Source organism: Equus asinus, chromosome 2 (assembly GCF_041296235.1).
Source record: "Equus asinus isolate D_3611 breed Donkey chromosome 2, EquAss-T2T_v2, whole genome shotgun sequence".
NCBI classification, from domain to species: Eukaryota; Metazoa; Chordata; class Mammalia; order Perissodactyla; family Equidae; genus Equus; species Equus asinus.
In genome coordinates, this window is record NC_091791.1 from 112,805,819 (window position 1) to 112,830,479 (window position 24,661).

Sequence of the window (24,661 nt, forward strand, 5' to 3'; positions counted from 1 at the left end):
TCATTTATCATCTCATAGCTTATTGTAAATGCTTGTTGTATTCTTGAATAAATCTCCAAGTGCTGAATCCGTAACCCTAGCCATCTACTACATTACAGATTCCTCTCACTTGTTCCCACTTCTAAAAAAAACTGCTATTGGTTTCCCTTCTTCTGCTTTATTTACCTACTGCATTATGCGTGTTAACTTTGCATTAAAAGCAAGTGAAATGCCTGTTTGTCATTTATATATACATGTATATAGGGAATTCTCTTTGCTACATAGGAAAATAATGACGCAGATTAGACAACAAATAGAGAACGAAAAGGAATTTTTTTCCTCAATTTAAAACAGAAACATTCTAACATTTACTATTATTTTCTTACTAGTTCTAGTTACTTATTTGGTAAATTAATATTTTATTGAAACAGAATAACTTTTGGGGGTTATTTTTCTAACATAAATTTTAAATCGGAGCTAAATATTCAGAATTGTGATGTTTTACAGTATAAGAGAATATAATTATAGACAATGGTGGATGAGTAGGCACAAATAACTGAATAATCTCAAATAGTATAAATACATTCCTCTGCTGTAAATTTAAATCAAGGGTGACCAATTCTCAAATACCAAACTGTAGTATTTTGGGGGAAAAAGTTACTGTAAAAGTAAATATTTGCCTCAGAAAAGGTGTCTGATGGTGGGAGGAGGGGCTTCTGCCCTTTACGTGATGTACTTCTGTATTATTGCTCAGTGAGAATGTGGTTTTTAAAATTAATTGTGTAATTTCTTTAAAGTTTTAAATAAAAGAGTCATATAATTCCATTATGAGGAACTTGGGAAATAAAGAAAAATATTTTCTAATCCTATCACTAATGCCCCTCCAGCCCATCGTTTGTAATCATCCTTAGCATTTTGGTCTTTTTTTCCTTCAATTTAAATATATGTTAATGATTCTCTTTACAATTTCAGGAAATGAAATGAAGTTGGCAGATTAAATTAAGTGCATGTGCATTAACTGACGTTTCCCCATAACGTTCTTCCAACAGTTTGATATAACCAGACCCCCAGCTCTTGGGGCCAGTGAAGATGGACGAGCATTATCCATGCAACTTAAGAAAGTCAGATTCAAAACTGAAAATGCTACATTAAAAAATGTAAATAGAACTGAGCAGAGTCTTGGTTCTTAATACATCATTTACTTCACATATGTTGCTTTATTTAAAAACCAAGTTAAACTAAAATTTCCCCTGTAATTTCATATGCACCCTATGTCCTGGTTCTACCTTCTCAGTGTCCCTTAACTTGGGCTTAAAGGTTAACTGTTTTTATTTACGTTCGTAAAGTGAACAAAAGAGGTTACTTTACATTTGCTTGTGCACACAAACACAGACACACAGACACACACGCATACACGCTTGTCTTTTATGGAGATAAGAGAGAGATTCTGTTTAATTCTGTTTAAGTCTGGAAGCTGAGCAATGACATAATTAAGTGCTCCTTCTGATGGGCGACACTGCTCTTGATTCCACCTCTCGTTCGCCCCTGCCAGTGGCCTTTCTCCTGCCAGCCAGCTCTCTGATGTTTCAGGGTCTCTGATTGTAAATAATTAACGGGGACTGTTAGTGTGTGATGGGAGGCAAAACCGCCTCATTCATACGTATAACCACTTGCACAGTAAGCCCTTTTCTGATTCCTCTTTCCAAAAATACACAGCCAAGAAAACAAGAATCTCTGCTGAGACACAGCCATCTTACACTGAATTGATGTTTGGGGAATGATGGAGATTGTGTGTGATGCTCATCCACTTACGTGGGTTTTCAGAATGGTTGCCTTTGAAATGGTGAAAATCATGGCTTAGAGTGAGCTGTAAAGACCCTGGATGGCGTCAAGGGCCCGTAAGCAGCTGTCTTTGCCTTTCTGCAGAGCAGGATTTTTCTGCGCTGGTGGCGGAGCTCATTCAGTATGCCATATAGCAGGCCCTGCATTCGGGGGATGATATTTTGATTCATTTCTTCCAACACTTTGTTATGGAAAATTTCAAACACATAGTAAAGTTGAAAGAATTGAACCGTATAGATCTATGTACCCACCATTTAGATTCTACCATTAATGCTTTCTACAATTGCCCTCTCACATTTCTATCCAACTATCTATTTTTGTATCCATCCATTATTTTTTTTTTAAAGATTTTATTTTTTTCCTTTTTCTCCCCAAAGCTCCCCGATACATAGTTGTATATTCTTCGTTGTGGGTCCTTCTAGTTGTGGCATGTGGGACACTGCCTCGGCATGGTTTGATGAGCAGTGCCTTGTCCGCGCCCAGCATTCGAACCAAAGAAACACTGGGCCACCTGCAGCGGAGCACGCGAACTTAACCACTCGGCCACGGGGCCAGCCCCTCCATCCATTATTTTTAATCCATTATTTTTAACACATTTCAAAGTGAGTTAGAAACATCTGTACACTTCACCCTCAAATAATTTAGCATTCGTCTTATTAACTACAGTTCAATATTGTTTATAGTTTTTTTAGGTGAAATTTATATAAAGTAAAATGCACATGTCTTCCTTGGACTGTTCGAAAAGTCTTGATGAATAACACCAATGTAATGAAATCACCACCAAGATATAGAACCATCACCCAGAAAATTTCTTCGTGCCCCTTCCGTGGTAAATTTCATGCCTGTTACTACCCCAGGAACCACTGTTCTGATTTTTTTTTCCACTCATAGATTAGAGCAGCATATAAATGGAATCATTTTGTGCAATCATTCTTTCACTTTCTCATTCTTTGAGATTCCTCATCAGTCATTTCATGGATCTGTAGTTCATTCCTTTTATTGCTGAGTAGTTACTAAACCATAGTAGTTGTTTATCCATTCTGTTGATGGACACCTGTGCTATTTACAGTTTGGAAATACTGTGAATAAAGTTGCTATGAACATTCTTGGATGAGTTTTTAGACATATTTCCCTTGGGTAAATATCTAAGAATGGAATTGCTGGACCATAGGGTAGGTGTATGTTTAGTTTCTTAAGACACCACTAGATTTATTTCCAAAATTGTTATACCATTTTATACTCCAACCAATAAAGTATGAGTGTTCTGGTTGCTCCATACCTTCACCAAGTATTGTGTCTTTTTACATTTTAGTGATTCTGGTAGGAGTGTAGTGGTGTTTCCTTGTGGTTTTAATTTGCATTTCCTTGATGGCTAAGGACATCAAGTTCTTTGACTATCTTCTGCTATTTAAATCTTTGCCCATTTTTAATTGGGTTGTTTGTCCTTTATTACTGAGTTATAGGAATTCTTTTTATATTCTATATACCATTCATTTTTTGGATATATGTTTGGCAAATATTTTCTTCTAGTGTGTAACTTGCCTATTCATTTTTAAATGGTAGATCAATCTTTTGATGAGCAAAAGTTTAAAATTTTGTTGAAGTCTAATTTAGCAATTTTTCCTTTTGTACTTCTTGCTCTCTGTGTCCATCTAAGAAACCTTTGCTTACTCTAACATCATGAAGATATTCTCCTATTTTTTTTTCCAGGAAGCTCTAAAGTTTTAACCTTTATGTTTCAGTCCATGATCCATCTCAAACTAATTTCTGTGTGTAGTGAGAAGTGTATGGGTCAGTGTGGATGTCCAGTTGTTCCAGCACCATTTATTGGAAAGACTTTGCTTCTCTCACTGTATTGCTTTGGTGCCCTTGTCAAAAATCAATTGGATGTACAAGTGTGGGCCTATTTCTCAACTCTGTTCTGTTCCATGGATCTATTTCTCTGTACCAGTAGCACACTGTCTTGATTATTGTAGCTTTATAAGACGTGAAACCAGGTGGTGTACATCCTCCAACTCTCTTCTTTTTTAAGATTACTTTGGATATTCTAAGTCCTTTGACTTTCCATACAAGTTTGAGAATCAGATTGTCAATTTCTACCCCCCAAAAAAAGCCTATTGGAATTATAGTTGAGATTACATTGAATCTCTAGATAAAACTGGGGAGAAGTGACATCCTAACAATATTGATTCTTCTAATCCATGAACATGGATGTCTTTATATTTCTATAGGTGTTGGTTAATTTCTCTCATCAGAGTTTTATAGTTTTCAGGGTACAGATCTTGTCCATCTTTCATTCAATTTATTTCTAAGCATGTAATTTTTATGCTTTTGTAAATAAATTAAATTTTTTTATTTTCCAAATGTTAACTGCTATAATGTCTTTTGCTTTTGTGATGTGAATGTTTGGAAGCCAACCTTGCTCAGCATTTATATTTTTACATGAAAAAAGTCTGTTTTATTCATCTCTTCAAAGAGGCACAGAGACATGGGGTGGGTTTTGCCCCAGCCTGAGAGCTGGGGGACCAAACTTCAGTTCTGGTTTGCCTTTTACTGACTGTGTGAACTTGACCAAGAATGCTAGGATTCTCTCCCTATTTCTGTCACTCAACACAATCAGAATTTAACTCCTTATTCATTGCAGTCTTTTCTGCAATATCTATAGAAATAAAACTTTTAACTCTGGTTCACTTACACATTTGGAAATCAGATAGAAGCCTTGAATTTTATCCCCAGAAAAATATACATACACATGCACGCATAGTTTTGTGTGCAATTTTAAAATGTTCAGGGAACCTCTGAAGCTTGTTCATCAGCCCTTGGGGTCCACAAAACCCCTGTTCTAGAGTGGGAACTCCATGAGGTTAGGGCTGACTTCCTTTACTTCTGCATCTTCAGCACCCAGCACCGTGCTTGGCCTACCAGGGCTGCTCAGTGAATGCCCTGGTATTGCCTCATCATGGCCTCCTGCAAGGCTGGTCTCTCCTCCCAGGTGGCACCAGGTGCTCAGTTATCCTGGAGCAGCCCTGCATCATCCCCCACCCAGTACAGCCAGTGTCCACTATTAGGGAATAGCAAGGTGCTTATGGCAACACCACAGTTCAGATAACCAGAATGGCAGAGCCAGGAGGTAACTTAGGGATGCCCTGGGCCAATCACACCAGTGGTTCAAGGGTGTCCCAAGGCCCACAGTTTCAGGGGATTGCCAAGATCATAATATGGCACATTTGTACAGGGGAGGGTATGGATGAGGGCTGCCAATTCTAAATCCCACACCCTTTGTGGTGTTTTCTAGGCAGAGAAGGTATAGGTTTTCACAGCCCTAGGATTTGATTTGTCTTTCTTCCTCCACTAAATACTATATCCCCCTTACGGGTACAGCAGTGAGACAATTTGGCTGGACCACCAGTTCTCCCACCAAAGCCTCTGCTTCTCCATTGCTGTCAGTCAGGTCAACCTGGCAGTTCCCCACCAGGCAGCTGCCCTTGGGTGCCCTGGACCAGCTCCAGGGGATAGTCTTATTGTAGAATCCCCATGAGCTCTACTTGCTGCCTAGTGCCTTCACAGACAGCCTGGCTTCAGCACCAGCCCCACACAGGAAGTCCCTCCAGTAGGGTGCAGGTCTCAGGGTCTGCTGTGCTTGGTGACATTGGCAGCATTTCTGGGCAGCCCCTTTCTGTTCCTAAAGCCCCTAGACTTATGTCATGGACAGCACATCCTGCTTACCTCTCCAGTGATTCCCTGAGCAGCACCGGCAGTGATGTTGACACTATGTGTGTGCTTCCATTCACCCAGGTGCTGGGGACATGGGCAGCAAACCATCCACGCCAGGCGGTGATCCAACAGTGCAATGCCCTGGAACAGAAGGCATTCACGCCGCATACAAGCAAGGAGACCCCAGCAGAGCCCGGCACCTGCTCAGAGAGGCTTGTGATGAGAGCACGTCCCAGCTGGAAAAGGTAGGTTCATGCCGGCCCCTCTGGCCAAAACTGGGGACCTGAGTGGGACAAAGGTTACCACTCAGATTATTTTCTTGTTATCATCATAATCATAGTGGAGATTTTTTATTGTGTTTTGGAAATACCTCATTTTACATGTAAATGTACAGGTGCCAGTCCTTTAGAGTTGACTTCTTAGCCTGTCATCCCCTAGGCACATCACTCCTGCCTTCCCAGGAGACAGGGGAGGGGTAACTGAAATGTGAGGAACAAAATGCCACTCTGAAGGTTTAACCTAGTATATTCTTGTACACTCTCTTTCCATTGTAAAAATAGCACATGCTCAGAAAATTTAGAAATATATAAAAGTAGCAAAAAAAGAAAAGAAAGTAACCATATTCCTAATACATCCAAACAATCTCACTTAGCAGTTTTGGTATATTTTCTTCCAGCCTGCTGATCCACGTGTGCGTTGTTGTTGTTGTTGTTTCTAATATAGATACAGTCACGTTGTATGCATAGTTTTGCATACTGCTTTTTCTCACATAATATTAATCAAGAATTTTCCATATGATAATAAATTCCTTGTATGCTGTAAAGGAGGAAAGGTTTTTATACTTCACTCTGACAAAATGTTGAAACCAGTAGACTTCGTTAAGTTATGTATGTAATACCTAGAGCAACCACTTGAAAAACTGTACAAAGAGATATTCTCAAAAACACTATGGATCAATCAAAATGGAATTTTAAAAATGTTTAAGGAACCCACAGAAAAGCTGGAAAAGAAAACAGAGAGATGAAAGACAGAGTAAACAGAAAACAAACAAACAAAAATAGCAGGCAGACTTAAGCTTTAACATAGAAAGGACTATGTTAACATAAATGGTCCAAATACATGAGCTTACAGACAGAGATTGCAGAGTAGATTTTTAAAAATGAGCAGCTGTATGCTGTCTACAAGAAACTGACTTCAAATACAACAATATGTGTAGGTTAAAAGTAAATGGGTGGAAAAGGATATGCCATGCAAACAGTAATCAATAAAAAGCAGGAGTGGCCATATTAATAGCAGATAAAGTAGACTTCAGAGTAAAGAAAATTAGCGTGGACAAGGAGGGATATTACATAATGGTAAAGGGATCCATCCACCAAGAAGACATAGCAATCCTAAATATGCATGCACCAAACAAGACAGCTGTAAAATACGTGAAACAAAAACTGATATAACTGAAAGGAGGATTAGATAAATCCACAATTATAGTTGGAGACTTTGACACTGTTTCTCAACAATTGGTAGAACAACTAGACAAAAAATCAGCAAGGCTGCAGAACTTAACACCACCATCAACCAACAGGACCTGACTGACGTTTACAAAACATTCTACCCAACAACTGCAGAATGCACGTTCTTTTCAGGTGTCCACAGAACATATCTCAAGATGGATCACATATTCCAGGCTATAAGACAAGCCTCAACACATTTAAAAGAATTGAAATCATATAGAATATGTTCTCTAACTTCAGTGAAATCAAACTGGAAATCAACAACAAAAAGGTAATAGGAAAATCTCCAAGCACTTGGAAACTAACCACAAACTTCTAAATAATCCATGGGTCAAAGAGAAAGTCTCAAGGGAAATCTAAAAAATACATGGAACTGATGAAAATGAAAATACAACATATCAAAATTTGTGGGATGCAGCTAAAGCAGTGCTGAGAGGGAAATTTATAGCACTAAATGCTTACATTAGAAAAGAGGAAAAGTCTCAAATTAATCATCTAAACTGCCACCTAAAGAAACTACAAGAGCAAAATAAACCTAAAGCAAGCAGAGGAAAGGAAATACTAAAAATAAAAATAGAAAATTAAACAGAAAGACAATAGAGAAAATCAATGAAACAAAAGCTGATTTTTTGAAAAGATCAATAAAATTGACAGACCTCTAGCAAAACTAACAAAGAGAAAAGAGAAAAATCACTAGTAGCGGGAATGAAACGGGGAATATCACTACAGACCCTGCAGACATCAAAAGGATAATAAAGGAACACTATGAATGACTCTACACACATGAATTTGACAACTTAGATAAAATGGACCAATCCTGGAAAAATAGAAGCTACAACTCATTCAATATGAAATACATACTTTTAATAGAGTTTTAACTATTAAGGAAATACAATTCATAGTTTAAAACCTCTTAAGAAATCCACAGGCCCTGATGGTTTCAGTGGAGAATTCTACCGAAGGTTTAAAGAAGAATTAATCTCAATTCTACACAGTCTCTTCCAGGAAAAGAAGAGGAAACACTTTGCAACACTGTTACTCTGACACTAAAACCAGACAAAGACAGTAAAAAAAAGAAAAGTACAGACCAATGTCCATCATGAATATAGATGCAAAAATTTACAAAGGGATTTCAGCAATATGTAAAAAGAGTTGTACACCATGACCAAGTGAGATTTATTCCAAGGATGCAAGACTGGTTCAGTATGCAATAATCAATCAATATTGATTATATTAATCAATATGTGGTATAGACTTTATATCAATAGACTGCTACAAACAGATTGTTGTGCCCCCCCAAAATTCATACGTTGAATAATGTGATGGTGTTTGGAGCTGGAGCGTTTGGAAGGTGATTAGATCGTGAGAGTGGAGCTCTCATGAAGAGGTCAGTGCTCTTATAAAACAGATCCCACAGAGCTCCCTAACCCCTTCTGCCACGTGAGGACACAGCGAGAAGTTGGCCACCAGGAAGAGGGCCTCCACCTGACCATGCTGGCATCCTGATCTCAGACTTCCAGCCTCCAGATCTGTGAGAAATAAATTTTTGTTGTTTATAAGCCACCCAGTCTATGGTATTTTGTTATGGCAGTCCAAATGGATTGAGACATAGACTGGAGAAGAAAAATCACATTATCGTATCAATTGATGAAGAAAACCATTTGAAAAAAATGTAATACCCATTCGTGATAAAAACTCATAAAATTAGAAATGGAAGGGAACTTTCTCAGTCTGATGAATATCAACAAAAACCTACGGTTAACATCACACTTGATGGTGAAAGGCTGCTTTTCCCCTAAGATCAGGAATAAGGCAAGGATGTCCATTCTCAATATAAAAAGTAATTATAGCATAATTATATTCAGTATATTACTAGAAGTTCTGGCCAATGCAGTAAAACAAGGAAAGGAAATGAAAGGCATACAGATCTGAAATAAAGAAGAAATAAAGAAAATAATGAAGAAATAAAACTATCTTTATTTGCAGATGACATGATAGTCTACATGGAAATACAAAAAAGAAATGATCCATAAAAGAAAAAATTGATAAATTGGACCTCATCAAAGTTAAAAACTTTTGCTCTGAGAAAGACCCTATTAACAGAGTGAAAAGACAAGCTACAGACTTGGAGCAAATATTTGCAAACCACTCGTCTGACAAAGAACTCATATCTAGTTCATATATAAAAACCTCTCAACACTCAACATTAAAAAGTAAACAGTCAACTTAGAAAATGTATGAAATAGATAAAGAATCATTTTGCTAATAAGCCTGAGAAAAGATGTTCGACGTCATTAGCCATTAGGGGAATGCAAATTAAGACCACAATGAGCTATCACTGCACACCTGTTAGGACAGCTGAAATAAAAAATAGTCACAATACTAAATTTTGATGAGGATGCAGAGAAACTCTCTCTCATACATCACTGGTGAGAATATAGAATGGTACAGCCATTCTGGAAAATAGTGTGGCAGTTTCTTAAATAACTAGAAATACACTTAGAGTGTGACCCAGCAATTGCACTACTGAACATTTATCCTGGAGAACTGAAAACTCATGTGCACACAAAAATCAGCACATGATTGTTCACAGCAGCTTTATTTGTAACAATCAGAAACTGGATACAACCAAAAACTCTCAGCAAGTGAATGGTTGACCATGCCATGGAATACTGCCAAGCAACGTAAAGGCCCTCACTGAAATATGCAGTGACTCAGGTGGATCTCAAGGGCATTATGCTGAGTAGGGGGGAAAAAGCCAATCTCAGAAGATCACATTCTGTATGATTCCATTTATATAACATTCTCAAAATAACAAAATGATAGAGATGGAAGAGAGATTAGTGGTTTCCAGGGGTTAGAGATGGCAGAGGGTGGGTGCAGCATAAGGTTGGCTAGAGGGAAATCTTCATTATAATGAGATGGTTCTGTATCTTGACTGTGGTGATGGTTACACAAATCTACACATGTGACAAAGTGACAGAACTATATACACACATTGTACTAATGTCAAATTACTAGGGTTTTTTTTTTTTTTTTGGTAAGGAAGATTGGCCCTGAGCTAACATCTGTTGCCAATCGTCCTCCTCTTTTTTTTTTTCCCCTCTCCCTCTAGCCCTTATACATAGTTGTATATCCTAGTTGTAAGTCGTTCTAGTTCTGTTATGTAGGATGCCACCACAGCATAGCTTGGTGAGCAATGTATAGGTCCATGCCCAGGATCCGAACCAGTGAACTCCGGGCCACCGAAGCAGAGGGCACCAACTTAACCACTATGCCACAGGGCTGGCTCCAAATTACTGGTTTTGATCTTGAACTACAAGTATGTAAGGTGTTACCTTTGGGGGAAACTGAGTGAAGGAAACACGAGTGCTATCAGTACTGTCTTTGCAACTTCCTGTGAATCTCCAATTAATTCAAAGTATAAAGTTAAAAAAGAAATGAAGTATAATTCCACGTTTATAACATTTAAAAACTAGCAAAAACAAATCTATGGTGTTAGAAGTAAGGATAGTGGTTACTCTGGGCAGGACAGCGACTAGAAGGGGCAGGAGGGGGACTGGGCACAGGTCATCTTTTGTTCCCTAGTCTGGGTGCCGTGACATGGATGTGTTCACTTTGTGGCAATTTGTCAAACTGAACACATCGTCTTTGTACTTTTCTATAGGTATGTTATATGCCAATAAAAAGTTACAATGAATGAAGTGAAGAAAGCATTTGGTTTCATATGGGATTATCCGTGTGTATATATGGATAAGCATGTTCTGGAAGGCTGTGTGAGAGCGGAGAGGGGTTGGGAGGTAGAGACACAGAGGGAGGCCTCCTTTTTGTCTTACACTTGTGTATGCTGTTTGAATTAAAATGAGTGCCGACTATAGAGCCTCTGGGCTGTCTCTGGCCGGAGAACCAGCCCTGTCCCCTCGGCCCTCTGGTTGCCCCCTGGCCTTGGGCTGGCTCCTGTGACATCACGTGCCACCTCGGCAGGAGGGGGGTTTTAAGCCTCTAACCTGCTGGAGTCTAGACAGCTGCCGGTGATGTGCAGCGAATCATTTGATCAATCTCTGTGGCTTTTCTCCCTCATGTGAGTGCTTTCCTGGAATGGCAGGGCTACTGGGCCCCGCCCTGGGCAGAGTGCAGGCCGGTGGGGTTTTCTTTTCTGGTCGTATTGAATATGTGACTCTCTAATTCCAGTCCCCTAGACTGTGCCTCGTCTTACCTGGCAGACATACCTCACATGGCCAGCCCATTCTCTCCACTTACAGCACCCAAGCCTCCCTCCCAGTCCCACGTTTCCCCGGAAGCCTTGGGTAGAAGGGAGGGAATGTGGGCTTCGGAGCTAGAGCCACCTGTTCAAATCCTGGCTAGTTCTGCCGACTGTGAACTCCCTACCCCTAGGCAAGCCTTCGTTTCCTCACCCATAGGATGGAAATACAGATACGGCCTGTTATCAGGATTAAATGTGGCCAAGTAAAGTACTCAGTGCGGAATCTGGCTCCTGGAAGAGCTTGACAGATATCCGTTCCCGTCCCTGGGGGTCCATAGACCCATCCTGTCCCTTTTCACCCTAAGTTGATCTCCAAAGGCACTTGTTTTCTAACCTATTCAGCAAGGAAAATATGCTCACTTGTGGCTGTTTTACGCAAATTCCTCACTCAAACATAACTGTAAACTCATGGAAGCCAGAAATTGCCCCTGGCATCGTCAGTGTTCAGCCCAGCTTCTTCCACATAGCAGGTCCTCAGTACATGTCGACCATGGCAAAGGCTGCCTCACTCCAGCGTGGGTTCTGCATCTGCTTCCTTGACCAATGCTGATGCCCAAGGGCATGGGAAGCAGCCAAGTTCCAGGAGGACTTAAAGTTTCAGTAGTGCAATCTAACACTGCATCCAGCATTGATCTGAGCATCTTTTTTGCAGACCCAGGGAGCCCAGGAAAAGTCAGGGCCATTTTCACAGTCAGTCTACGGCAGCCACTTACTAGCTGTGTGATCTTGGACAAGTTATGAAACCTCTCTGAACTTCCATGTCCTTGTCCATGTATTAATATACTGCCCGCCTCATAATGCCTTTAAATACCAGAGTGGCTGGAACACGTAGAACTCAGGTTTAGGTCCAATTTCCACCCCATCCTTTTCCTTTGGGCCACCAAGTCAGGAATCCCACTGCTTGTTGCTGGAGGGTCTTTGTCCCTAGTTTCAGGTCTGTGGAGTCCCCTCGTCTGTCACGTCCACTTATGAATAACCTGTAGGGTGGTCCTTCAGAGAGCCTGGCTGCCTTCTCCTCCTGAGGTCCACACAACTTGTATCAGATGGTTACTGAGCTCTGACTCGGTGCCAGGTGGGGACACTCCCACTGTCCCTGTCCTCTTGCAGCTTATGGCAGAGAGCAGCACTGTCCCAATGAACTAGAATGTGAGCCACATTTATAATATCAAATTTTCCGGTAGCCACGTTTAAAAAGTAAACAGAAACAGGTGGAATTTTAATAATCTACTTTGTTTAACCTAAATATATTCAAGATCATCATTTCGACACGTAATCAAAGTTTACCATTTTTGTACTAAGTCTTTGAAATCACATGTGAGTTTACACTTTCAGCACCTCTCACTTTGCACAAACCATATTTCAAGTCCTCAGCAGCCACATGTGGCTGGTGCTGTGATCCTGGACAGCCCAGCTCCGGTCTTGCCCATGGGCTTGGTGAAGCATTTAGAGTCACTTCTCTTGGCAGTGCCCAGTGCTCATCTCACGGAAGTCCTGTTCCTCTTCCGTTCTGACCAGGGCCAGCTTCTGAGCATCTCAGCGGCCTATGGGGATCTGGAGACCGTCCGGTATCTTCTCACCGAGAGGCGGGTACAGCTGCCAACAGAGCCCACCGATGACAACCCAGCCGTGGTAGCAGCGCATTTTGGGCACACTGACGTCGTGCAGGAATTACTCGAGTCTTTGCCAGGTAAATCCCAGGGCGTGAGCCCCTCATACCTCTCAGGAGACCCTCTTCCTAGGAATCAGACAGGCATTTGGGGGACTTCACCCCCAAATGCTTGTTTCTTCACACTTCCACCAATCAGGAGATCCAGAAATCTGGGGCATCCAGCTGACAATCCAAACAAAGTGAAAACTGCCCGCCAACGGCGGCACCGCGTCCCACACCTCACTCTCTTTAACTCACGAGGTAAATTCTCTCATGCCGTGTTTGATAAAGAATATGGATCTGTGTTCCTTTTTAAAAATTTTAGTAGACTTTATTCTTTAAAGCAGTTTTAGGTTTACAGAAAAGTTGATGGGAAAGTACAGAGAATTCCCATATACCACCCCCCACAGTTTCCTCTATTTATTCACATTTTGTATCAGTGTGGCACATTTGTTACAATTGATGAACCAATACTGATACATTACTGCTAACTAAAGTCCATAGTCTACATTATGGTTTCATAGTCTATGGGTTTTGACAAATGCATAATAACGTATATCTACCATTACCGCATCATACAGAACTGCTTCACTGCCCTAAACATCCTCCGTGCCCCACCTCTTCACCTCCGCCTCCCCCACCTCCTGGCAACCGCTGTCTCCACAGTTTTGCCTTTTCCAGAATGTCATATAGTTGGGTTAATACAGTACCTAGCCTTTTCAGATTGACTTCTTTCACCTAGAAATATGCATTTAAGTTTCCTCCATGTCTTTTCATGGCTTGAGAGCGCATTACTTTTTATCACTGAATAATATTACACTGTCTGGATGTTCCATGCTTTGTTGCTTTTTTAGTAACAAGTAATTTAGACTCAAGGTGTCCTGGTCTCCTTTAATTTCTCATGGTGGCCTTGGATCCATGACACTGTGCAAGTCCAGGCATCGCTACAGCTATAGACTGAGGCATTACCTTAGCAGTGGTCTTTGGGAGACAGGCGTTTGCTTGGGAGCAGGGCCGGCTTTGTGGGTGTGTGACGGTGCAATCACACAGGGCCTTGCATTTACAGAAGTCCCACACGTGGTTTAACACTCTGCACTCACCATCTTGAATTTTTTTTTTTTTTGAGGAAGATTAGCCCTGAGCTAACTGCTGCCAATCCTCCTCTTTTTGCTGAGGAAGACTGACCCTGAGCTAACATCCGTGCCCACCTTCCAATACTTTATATGTGGGATGCCTACCACAGCATGGTGTGCCAAGCGGTGGCATGTCCGCACCCAGGATCCGAACCGGCGAACCCCAGGTCGCCGAGAAGTGGAATGTGTGAACTTAACCACTGTGCCACTGGGCCAGCCCCAGCCATCTTGAAATTTTTAATAATTTTAAAACAAGGGATCCAATTTTTCTCATTTTGCATGGGGCCCCACAAATTATGTAGTCATACTGTTAGAGGGTGTCCTGCTGTGTGCTTTGAGGTAGATATTGTGCTCAGAGTTGGTTCCAAGCTGGTGCCCCTCTCACATATCTGGAGGGAGAATGAAGTTATAGATAGAAATCAAGGCAGTGTTAAGGCCCAGAGATGCAGATTGGGTCAAGTGAGAAATAGGAGAGCAAGGAGGAGCCTGGGTGCCCTTGAGAAGCCAGTGTCTGACACCTTCTCTTCAGTGATCCCCAAGAGTAGCTGTGTTCTAGCCCCAAAGAGTACATGCTAGCTGACTCACTCACTGAATTGTACAGTTTACATTTATTGAACATTTGCCAAGTACTGGACATTCTGCAGAACTTGAGAGACACAAAGAGATTTTAAAAGGTGGTCCCAGCCCTTTTGTAGCTCCTGGTCAAGCAGAGGAAGTCGAGGCAGAAAAGAGTAACTCTGTGCAGCGTAACTCTGCTGAGGTGGAAGTATTTCCACAGCGATTTGTGAGCACACTGTCTCGTCTGGGTGAAGGATGGGGTCTTCAGAGAGAGCTGACATCTGAGCTGGGCTTTGCAGGGTGAATAGGAGCTTACTTGTCAGACAGGTGAGCAAAGGGCTTGGGTTGCCTGCTTTTGCAGAGCAGGGAGCTTGGCTGTACTTGAGCACGATTTTCAGCTGCTCCCAGGGGCATCCTATCTTCAACTGGGGACAGAGTTGCTGAGGGCTAAAGGAGTCCAGAGCATTGTGCTGGGCCCTGCCAGAAGTGTGGAGATGGGCAAGACAGTGTGCTCCCTCTGGGAATCCCCAAACTGTAGAGGAAGGCAGCCATTGTCAGAAGTAATGTAAGACCAGAAGACACACACGAGGCAGCTAGAGATGAGGGAGGGTTCCAGAAGAGGGGAGATGAGAAGCTCACGAGGGGTGGGTACCTCACCATGTGATTGTGAGCATCATCTGAAGTACATCATTATGTAATTCCTGGTCTCTGTACCTGAGCAGGGATGGAGAGGAGGAGGAAGAGGAAGCATGGAGACCAAAATGGGGCTCTGTCTCAGTGTCGTTGGATTGGGCCTCAGAGAATACACATGGGGTTTCGTATGGTTAAGAGAGCACCCTCTGGCTTTAGATAAAGCAGGGCTCAAATCTTGACGTTGCCGTTTACCAACTGTGGGACCTTTGGCGAGTTCCCAAATCTCTCTGAGCTTTGGTTCCTCATATTAAAATCATGGCTATGAAATACAGCACCTGCTCCTAACACGGACACATATCCATCCTTAACAGAAGTTGGAGCATAGACTGGATTTCTCTTACCTAGCCATCCTTGTAGTAAGTGAGTTAGGGATCACTCCTTAATCTCTGTTCATGTACCACCTCCTTTGAATTGTTCAAGTTATCAGTGGAGGGAAAAGAAGGGACATTTATTTAGCACCTGCTATAGCCCAGGCTCTTTGCCAGGTGCCCGATGTGCTGGATTTTAATTCCTGCCATCCTGACCTCACCCCTAATTCCTGGTCAATTTCCTATAGTGGCTGAGAGGGCCACTCTCTCCTTGCTTGGGAGCACTTGGGTTCCTAAGGACTCTCCGCCTCTGGAAATGAGACTATGTTATGATGCAATTGGGAAGTTCAGTGTGGAGGGTGAGGTCGTTTTTCCATGGCAGCTAGATCCAAAAGACATTGTGCTGCTTTGAACTTGAAGATATTGTCACATTTCAGCCCACGCTGTCCCTCTTCACTCAATGTGTTAAGCATTATTTCATCCTGGAATTAAGTAGGGGGTTCTTTCAAGGAGTAATTCTCAAAGATTTACAATGGAGAATCAGATCTATTTCTTCCATTAAAGCTATTTTTTTTACCTATAAAAGCAATATATGTGTATTACAGATAATTTAGAAATGTAGAGAAGTGTTATTACTCTCAGAACATAATGACATAACATGAGTTATGTCAGGCACCTGACATATATTATGACAATTTATTGAGCCAGGCACTTGACATACATTATGTCATGTAATCCTTACATTAAACTGGGGAGGATGGATGTTCTTATTCCCATTATACTGATGGGTAAACTGAAGCAGAGAGAGGTTAAGAAATTGGCCCAAGATTACACAGCTAAAATATTTTAACCCTCACCTCCCTGTCTCCACAGCCCTGACCCCTGTGTGTCATGCTACTCTAGGGGTGAGGTCAGCACTGGCGATGGGGAAGGGAATTAGGGGAGTGTTCACAGTCCCACTACCCAGAGATAATACTGCAACACTGAGGTACTTCTTTCTAGTCTTGTTGCCATGCATACATTTTTTTATTGTTACAGTCACACTGTATATGCTGTTTTGAATGATGCATTTCCTCACTTGGTGTCATTGGACAAGCAGGTGGGTTTATAATGATGTGGGGACTGTCACATGCGATTCAGAGGGACTATTCCAGGAAACACGGTCAACTGAACAGAAGCGACTTTCAGCTGGGAACAGGACAGTTGGGTTTTATTAATGGTCAAAGAGGAGGTCAGAGTGGGAGCAACCAGTACCGTTCAGTGGGACTTTCCCTTGCCCTGTTGTCTCCCGCCAGGTCACTGCAGCCCCCAGCGGCTGCTGAACTGGATGCTGGCCTTGGCTTGCCAGCGAGGCCACCTGGGGGTGGTGAAGCTCCTTGTCCTGACGCACGGGGCTGACCCGGAGAGCTACGCGGTCAGGAAGAACGAGTTCCCGGTCATCGTGCGCTTACCCCTCTATGCGGCCATCAAGTCAGGTGGGTCCCCTGGTCAGTCTCGCCCACGAGAACCATCGCAGTTTCGAGATGTGGGACGGTTCTTCCCACTCACCCCTGGCTCTCAAATTGCCTGTGAGGAGGCTTTTGCAACTCGTGTTCTTTGCTTCTTTATCAAGATGTCTGTACACCTTCCCCATCCCCTGCTACTCGCATCTGCAGGGGCATTTCAGGGACAGGGACCAACTATGGCAAATGGGACCAAAGGGCAAAATGGGACCTACTCTAAAGAGCAAAATCCCACAAAGATTCTCTCACTAACAGGAACTCGATGCGTCAAGGGAAGTAATAGGGAAGCTCAACCAGCATAAGGGCGCTTTTTGTTTCCATTTCACACATCAGTATCTCCCGTTTTGGACAACGTGACACGCTCTGTATCTGAAATGCCCTTAGCTTTCCATTTTCCGTCTTTTAGGGAATGAAGACATTGCCATATTCCTGCTTCGGCATGGGGCTTTTTTCTGCTCCTACATCTTATTGGACAGTCCTGACCCCAGCAAACATCTCCTCAGGAAGTATTTCATTGAAGCTAGTGCCTTGCCCAGCAGTTGTCCGGGAAAGATGGTGAGTAGTCACTGCCTGTGGATGAAGAGATAAAGAAGAGGTGGTATATTTCTACAATGGGATACTTTTCAGCCATGAGAAAGGACGTCCTGCCATTTGTGACAGCACGCATAGACTTTGAGGGCATTAGGCTAAGTGAAGTAAGTCGGACAGAGAAAGACAAATACCATATGATCTCACTTATATGTGGAGTGTAAAAAGCCGAACTCATAGGAACAGAGTGGATACTTTGGTAGGGGCTGTGGGGTGGGGCAAATGGGGAGATGTTGATCATAGGGTTCAAACTTCAGTTATAAGATAATAAGTACTGGAGATCTGATGTACAGCATTATGATTATAGTTAATAATACTGTACTATATACTTGAAAGTTGCTAAGAGAGTAGATCTTAAATGTTCTCACCACAAAAAAGAAATGGTAATTAGGTGACGTGGCGTAGGCGTTGGCTAATACTACTGCAGTCATCATTTTGATAAGTGTATCAAATAAACACATTGTACACCTTAAACTTACACAATGTCGTATGTCAAATATATCTCAATAAAACTGGAAAAATACACAGGATTTAGTTTTAGTTAGTTTTCCATTTTAATAACAAAAACTTGGCTTTTTAAATTTAGCAACCTGTCATGGACTCCCTCTGGATCAGTCAGTGTGGCTACAACTCATTCTTTTAAATACGTATCTTAAATCTACAGAGTGAATATAGCTGAGTTGACTCAGCGCTTCTCCTATTGGCGGACATTTGGATTATTTCGAGTTTTTGCCTCTTCTAACATGGCCCGGTTTTCTCAGATATATGCTTACGTAGATCAAAGTCCTAAAAGCAGACTGCTTTGGAGTCACGCCCCCCAAAAAGCTGTGCTCATTCCCACTTTCCCCAGCATGATGTGGGAATTTCTGTCCCCACACTTTGGCCAGCCCTGGATATCCAGGAGCCTTTTAATTTTCATCAGTCCGATGAGTGAGATGACATCTCCTTGTTTTAGTGTCCACATTTTTATTATTAATAATATCGAGCATCTTGTCTTATCTTCATGGGCTATTTGCATTTCCCCTTAAGTGAGTGGCCTGTTACTGTTTGTTGATTATTTTTCTAAAAGGCTGTTTGTCTTTTCCTTCTCACTTGGAGGGCCTTTTTGTGTCAGAGATTTTAAACCTTTGTTTATCATGCATGTTGCCAATATTTTCCCCAATCCATTCTTTTTTCTGTCTGTTTGTGATACCAAAGATAAAAAATATGTATAATCAAATATGTCTATCTTTTCCTTTGTGCCATCTGAGTTATATAATCAGGTCATTTCCACCTCCATTTTATGTAAATATTCCCATGGAATCTCTTGCAATACTTATATTCTTTTATTTTTTTACATTGTAAGCTTTAACTTTTCTGGTATTTATTTGTGTATGTGGTATGAGGGAGGGAGTCTGGCTTTCATCTGTTCTAGATAGATGGTCAGTTATTCCAGCACAATTTTTAAAATAGAGCTTCCTTTTTCCTCTGAATTGAAATGTCACCATTGTCATTTTCCCCACTATCCACCTGTATACATTTTGGGATTCTCTGTACTGGCGCACTGGACTATTCATCTGTTTCTGGGTAAATGCCATACTGTTTTGATAATAGGCATTTCATGTATTAATTAATGCAAGTTTCCTACTCGTTATTTGTTTTTTTCAAAAGTATCTTGACTGGTATCAGACATTTGTCCTTCCATTTTGTGCATTTCCTATGGCGACTCTATTTGTGCAGCTTTTATGTTCTTTAATGAGATTTGGTCATTTTCTTCACAAAGGTTCTGGACCCGTCTTGTTAGTTTGTGACTTCTTTATTGTTTTTGCCACTATTTGAATGGAATATGTATAATTCTTTTCCATTTCCATTCCCAACCTGATGTTACTGGTACAGAGAAAAGCTCCTTTCTTTATGTTTTATCCAGTCCCCTTACCAACTTCTCTCTTTTTTCTTTTTTTAAATATTGGTACCTAAGCTAACATCTGTTGCCAATCTTCCTCTTTTGTTTTTCTCCCAAAGCCCCAGTACGTAGTTGTGTATCCTAGTTGTAGGTCCTTCTAGTTCTTCTATGTGGGACACCACCACAGCATGGCTTGACGGGTGATGTATAGGTCTGCACCCAGGATCCAAACTGGTGAACCACAGGCTGCCCAAGTGGAGCATGCGAACTTAACCACCAGGCTACTGGGCTGGCCCCCATCTGCAAATTTAAAACAGATTTGTCTCTTCTTTTCTAATACAGTCATGTGTCACATAATGACATTTTGGTCAACAATGGACCACATATATGATGGTGGTCCCATAAGATTAGTACCATGTGGCCTAGGTGGGTAGTAGGCTATACCATCTAGATTTGCGTAAGTACACTCTATGATGTTTGCACAATGACAAAATCACGTAATCATGCATTTCTCAGAATGCATCCCTGTCATTAAGCGATGTATGACTGTATTTATGTAACTTATTTTATTTCATGTCTTATTTTGTCACTAGAAATTTCAAAAGTTGGATCATCATATTGATAGCAGATATATCTCTCTTTTTCCTGATTTTAAAGGTCTTGGCATCAGCAATTTTTGGGCATTTGCTGTAGATTTTTTCGTTATGTTTAGGTATTTTCCCTGTATTCCCTTTTGCTTAGAATTTTTATTATGAAAGACTGCTGAATTTGTCAGCTCCCTTTTTGGCAGCTGTTGATATATTCATATAGCTTTTCTACTTTAATTTGTTGGTGTAATAAATGATGATGATTGATGTTGACCCAACCTTGAATTTCTGTAATAAATTCTAATTGACATTTTTACTGCTGGATTTGATCAGTATTTTATTTGTAATTTTTGGATCTATATTTATAGGTAGCAATGTATAATTTTTAATTTTTATTGTTTTTATGAGATTCTGTCATCAGACTATGCTAGCTTTATAAATAGATTTGGGGAACGTTCCACCTTATTACGATTTAGAGAAGTTTTACAGTAATTATTTATTGTTAAAGGTTAATTAGATAAAACAGATCTTTATTTTTTTTACTGCTTTTGAGGTCATTGGTCATTTCAGGTTGTCTTCTTTCCCTTATTTGCAGTTCAGGAGGTTATATTTTGGTAGAAAACCATCCATTTCCTTCAGACTTTTTAAGTTGCCATCATGGTGTATTGCGTTTACGTTTTTTTGGTACTTCTTTTCTTCTATAATATAGTTATATTTCCCTTTTCATTTATGACGTTGGACAATTATGCTTTTTCCCTTCAAACTTAATCAGACCAGCCAGGAATTTATATATGCTAGTGGTCCTGTCAAGAAACTTGCTAGATTTTACTTCTTGTGTGTGTGTGAGATTTGTTCTGTTTGTTATTTCATTAATTTTAGCTTTTATCTGTGCTGAAACCTTCTTCACATTTTCTTCTTGAACATGTCTGTTGTGTTTAGTGGTGTGGTGGTTTAGGCAAGGCTCTGGCACGTGACCTCCTGTTCTAATCAGGGCTCCAGGCCTTGCTGCTTGAAGCCCTTCCTCTGATTACTTTGCCTCTCTGTGTCTTGCTTTCCTCATCTGTAAAACAGAAAGAGAAAATACCCGTCTCAGAGAGATGCTTGCAAATTAAATGTGATAGTATTTGTAACATTCTAATAACAATGCCAGGCACATGGTAAGTTCATAAGAGATGTTTGCTATTATTATTGGAATTCTTTTTCAGACTTATTGAGTTAAATATTTATTTCAGTCTTTTTTTCCTTCTAACTTTAGCTTGTCGGTTGCATTGTTCGAGTCCTTCATGTGCTGTCTATTTGTGCTGGCTTTCCTTATCAGAATGTGAAATACACACACATATATGTACATACATATGTATGAGTGTATATAAATATATACATTTCCTACTTCTACTGATTTTTATCTAGTTCTTCATATAATTCTACAAGTTGTTGCTTCATATAGCCAGTTTATGGTTTTATGACCCGTTTTGACCTGTTTCATTATATCTAATAACTACTTTATTCCTACTGATGCTTCTGTCCTTAAAAGTGGGATTATATCCTTGTCACATGGCCACACTGCCCTCTTTTTCTTTGCATTGACCGTGTATAAGTTTCCCCAGACCTTTATTTTCAGTTTTTCTTTGTCTTAGGTATATTTCTTATAAACGGCAATCAGTTTTTCATCCCATCCAAGAGTGTGTCTTTGAGGAATCCACTCAATTCACCTGCCATATGGGTTTATTCCTACCATCTTTTTGTATTATATCTATTGCTATTTTCTTTTTACCCTTCCCTTATTTTAGCAGGTTTCCTGGTTTCCAAAGAATACTGATATTCTACTTTCTGTCCCTTATTACCTCTCCGTGCCTTGTTATAGTTTTCTCAGTTATAAAACAGGGATAATTAAAGTGTCCCCCATGAAGGGCAGCTGTACAGTTGGCCTGCCACACAGGAAGTGCTCCATAAATGTTAGTTGAATATTAGCCTTGCATTGCAAAAGGAAATACTGACCACCTGACCCTTACACTGAGGTAGTGCTTGGTGTTTTTTCCAGCACTTTCTTATCATATTTGATCCTTAGAACGCCTTGGTAAGAACTACAAGGAATATAAGCTGTTTTACAGATGAAAATCTTGAGCTGTAGAGACATTTTGTTACTTGTCCAAAGACAGCAGATACTAAACAGTGATGCTCAGACTAGAACCTGAGCCTCCTGAACTTGGGGCTTTTCCCATGTCATGATTCCTGAGCTGACCCTCCAGGTGTTTCATGTAGAACAGTGGTTCTCACACTTTTCTGTGCGTGGAATCCCTGGGAGCTTTTAAAAATCCCCATGCTCAGGCCACACCCTACACTAATTAAATCTGAATCTCTAGGGTAGGACCCACGTCAGTAGTTTTTAAAATTCCCCCAGGTGATTCCAGCGTGCACCCAAGATTGAGAGCTGGGGCCTTTGATTTTCTTGGCTAAAGGTTGAAAGCAGATGGTTGACGTCTATGTCTGCGATCTTTTCTACGGATAACTCCTGCTACATTTGCCAAAAGAAGCACAGAGCATGCATTCCAAGAACAAGAAGACAAAGAAAAGACAATGTTGCTTTTCTTCTCCTTGGCCGTTTTTGGTAGAATCAGAAGAGAAAATGAAATTACAGTGCGGCCTGAGTCATAAGGGCTCCTTGGGCTTCCCCAAAGCAAGTGGTATTTTTATTATTCAAGTGAATTTCAAAGGCAAGTGCCTTGCAGTGGGCAATTGTGGCTGCCGTGATCTCTACCCTGTGACAGCACATTCCTTCTGTGCTGCTGGCATAAGAGAGGGGCAGCCCAGAGGGGTCCAGCAGTCGGGACGATGACTCAGGAACCAGAGGTAAGTGCTGCTGTCTCTCCAGGTGTGCAGTGGGACTGAACTGGCATTTTCAGTTCAGAAAATTAGACAAGGGCAGGCATAAAAAGGGTGCTTTGCTGCCATGTCTACACAGCCTGAAAACTCCCTTGACTTTGCTGGCATCCGTGGCAGTGACCTTGCTGAAGTAGTCATCTTGTTTTGTGTGTATTTGTGCTCTGCCTGCCCCTGCAGAAGGTCGGTACTTCTAATGGAATTGCAGCCTCCGTGGGAGTTGAGGCTCCAAGCCCTCCTGCACGCCTGTGTCAGGCATCGCCTAGTTCTCAGGCTGCCAGGACCTGCCTCTGCTGGCAAACGGGCTGCAGAGAAGCCCCCGTTGGTTTTCTACCGGCAGCGGCTGGGGGGAGTATTGGAAACTCATCAGAATATATTTTTAAAAGCATGTTTATCCAAGTTATAAAAGGGAGATGATTATGTTTCAAGATTTTTAAGATATATACAGATGTACAAAGATATATAATCAGAAATAAGATGAATGTATTTATATGTTAAAGCAAAATTATTTATAGTAAAATATAATTTTAAAAAGAAATGTAAAGAAGAAAATCAATTGAATATATTTGAAAAAAGAACTGACAGAAACTTAAATCCAAAATAAGTCATTGATACAATTATATGTCAGTTGATAATTGCATTTAATTCAGCCACTGTTTATAAATCACCTACTAGATCCTTAGGACTCAGCAGTGACCAAGCCAGAACCACAGCCCTTGCCATCACATGGTTCACAAGTGCCATTGGGTAAGAAGTTAAGAGAAATGAACAGTTAATTTACAAATAAGAAAACACAGATAGTAAATCATGGCATGGAAACATACAGCCTTATTGGCAATTACAGAAATTCAAATTAAAACAGCTTGAAAGTCCTGTCACATACCTATTAAACTGGCAAAAATAAATATAAATGCTGAGTAAGACACTTGGCAGGGTCGTACAGAAATGGGCACACCAATGCCTTGCTCCTGGCACTGTTGTAAATTGGTTCCATATGGGTGGAAAGTAATTGGTATCATGTGACAAAAGCTATAAAACTCTTTTCTCCCAGTGAACTGTTCCAAATTTGGTATTTCCTTTCTGAAAGATACCTCTAGGACTTAATTCCAAAAAAAAAAAACACAATAGCCACAGACATTTCCAAAGCACTGCTCTTTATAAGAAGAAACTAGGGGAAAGAAAGCCAAATGTCCAGTAGCAGGGGAAACTTATACCTTCCATGCTATACTTGCAGGTGGACACCAGAGAGCAAGGAAAAAGAGTGCCTGTCTCCTCAGCACTCAGCACACCACCGCTCCTTGATCCCAGGACGCTCTCCCAATCTTAGCCCCACACGACATCCTCAGGAAGGCCTTTCTTAACCCACAGGCCTGGTCAGATCTCCCCTTATGTCTCTCAGAGCTTCCTGTCCATTTTATTCATAGCACTTAACAAAGTTCGGGGTTGTCTGTTTGGGTAATATTCTTGTTTAATGTCAATTCCCCATTTGACTGGAAGCTTCCCCAAAGCAGGGAACTTGGCCAATTTTGCTCACTCTGTGTTTGCCCCTTAGAGTAGGGCCTAGAATAGGATGAATGG

General features: G+C 41.1%; 1 protein-coding gene across 2 annotated transcripts in view; it reads left to right on the forward strand.

Moving 5' to 3' along the window:
* The window catches only part of LRRK1 (leucine rich repeat kinase 1), a 119,526-nt gene that overhangs the window by 35,098 nt on the left and 59,767 nt on the right, over nucleotides 1-24,661 (forward strand). The window contains exons 3-6 of one of the 2 annotated variants that reach the window (XM_044762940.2): nucleotides 5,617-5,780; nucleotides 12,823-12,994; nucleotides 16,943-17,122; nucleotides 17,556-17,704. In XM_044762940.2, coding sequence (XP_044618875.2) covers nucleotides 5,617-5,780; nucleotides 12,823-12,994; nucleotides 16,943-17,122; nucleotides 17,556-17,704 — 665 coding nt within the window. Of the gene's footprint in view, nucleotides 1-5,616; nucleotides 5,781-12,822; nucleotides 12,995-16,942; nucleotides 17,123-17,555; nucleotides 17,705-22,919; nucleotides 23,054-24,661 lie in introns of those variants that run through there. The other variant, XM_070496453.1, reaches the window with a different exon arrangement.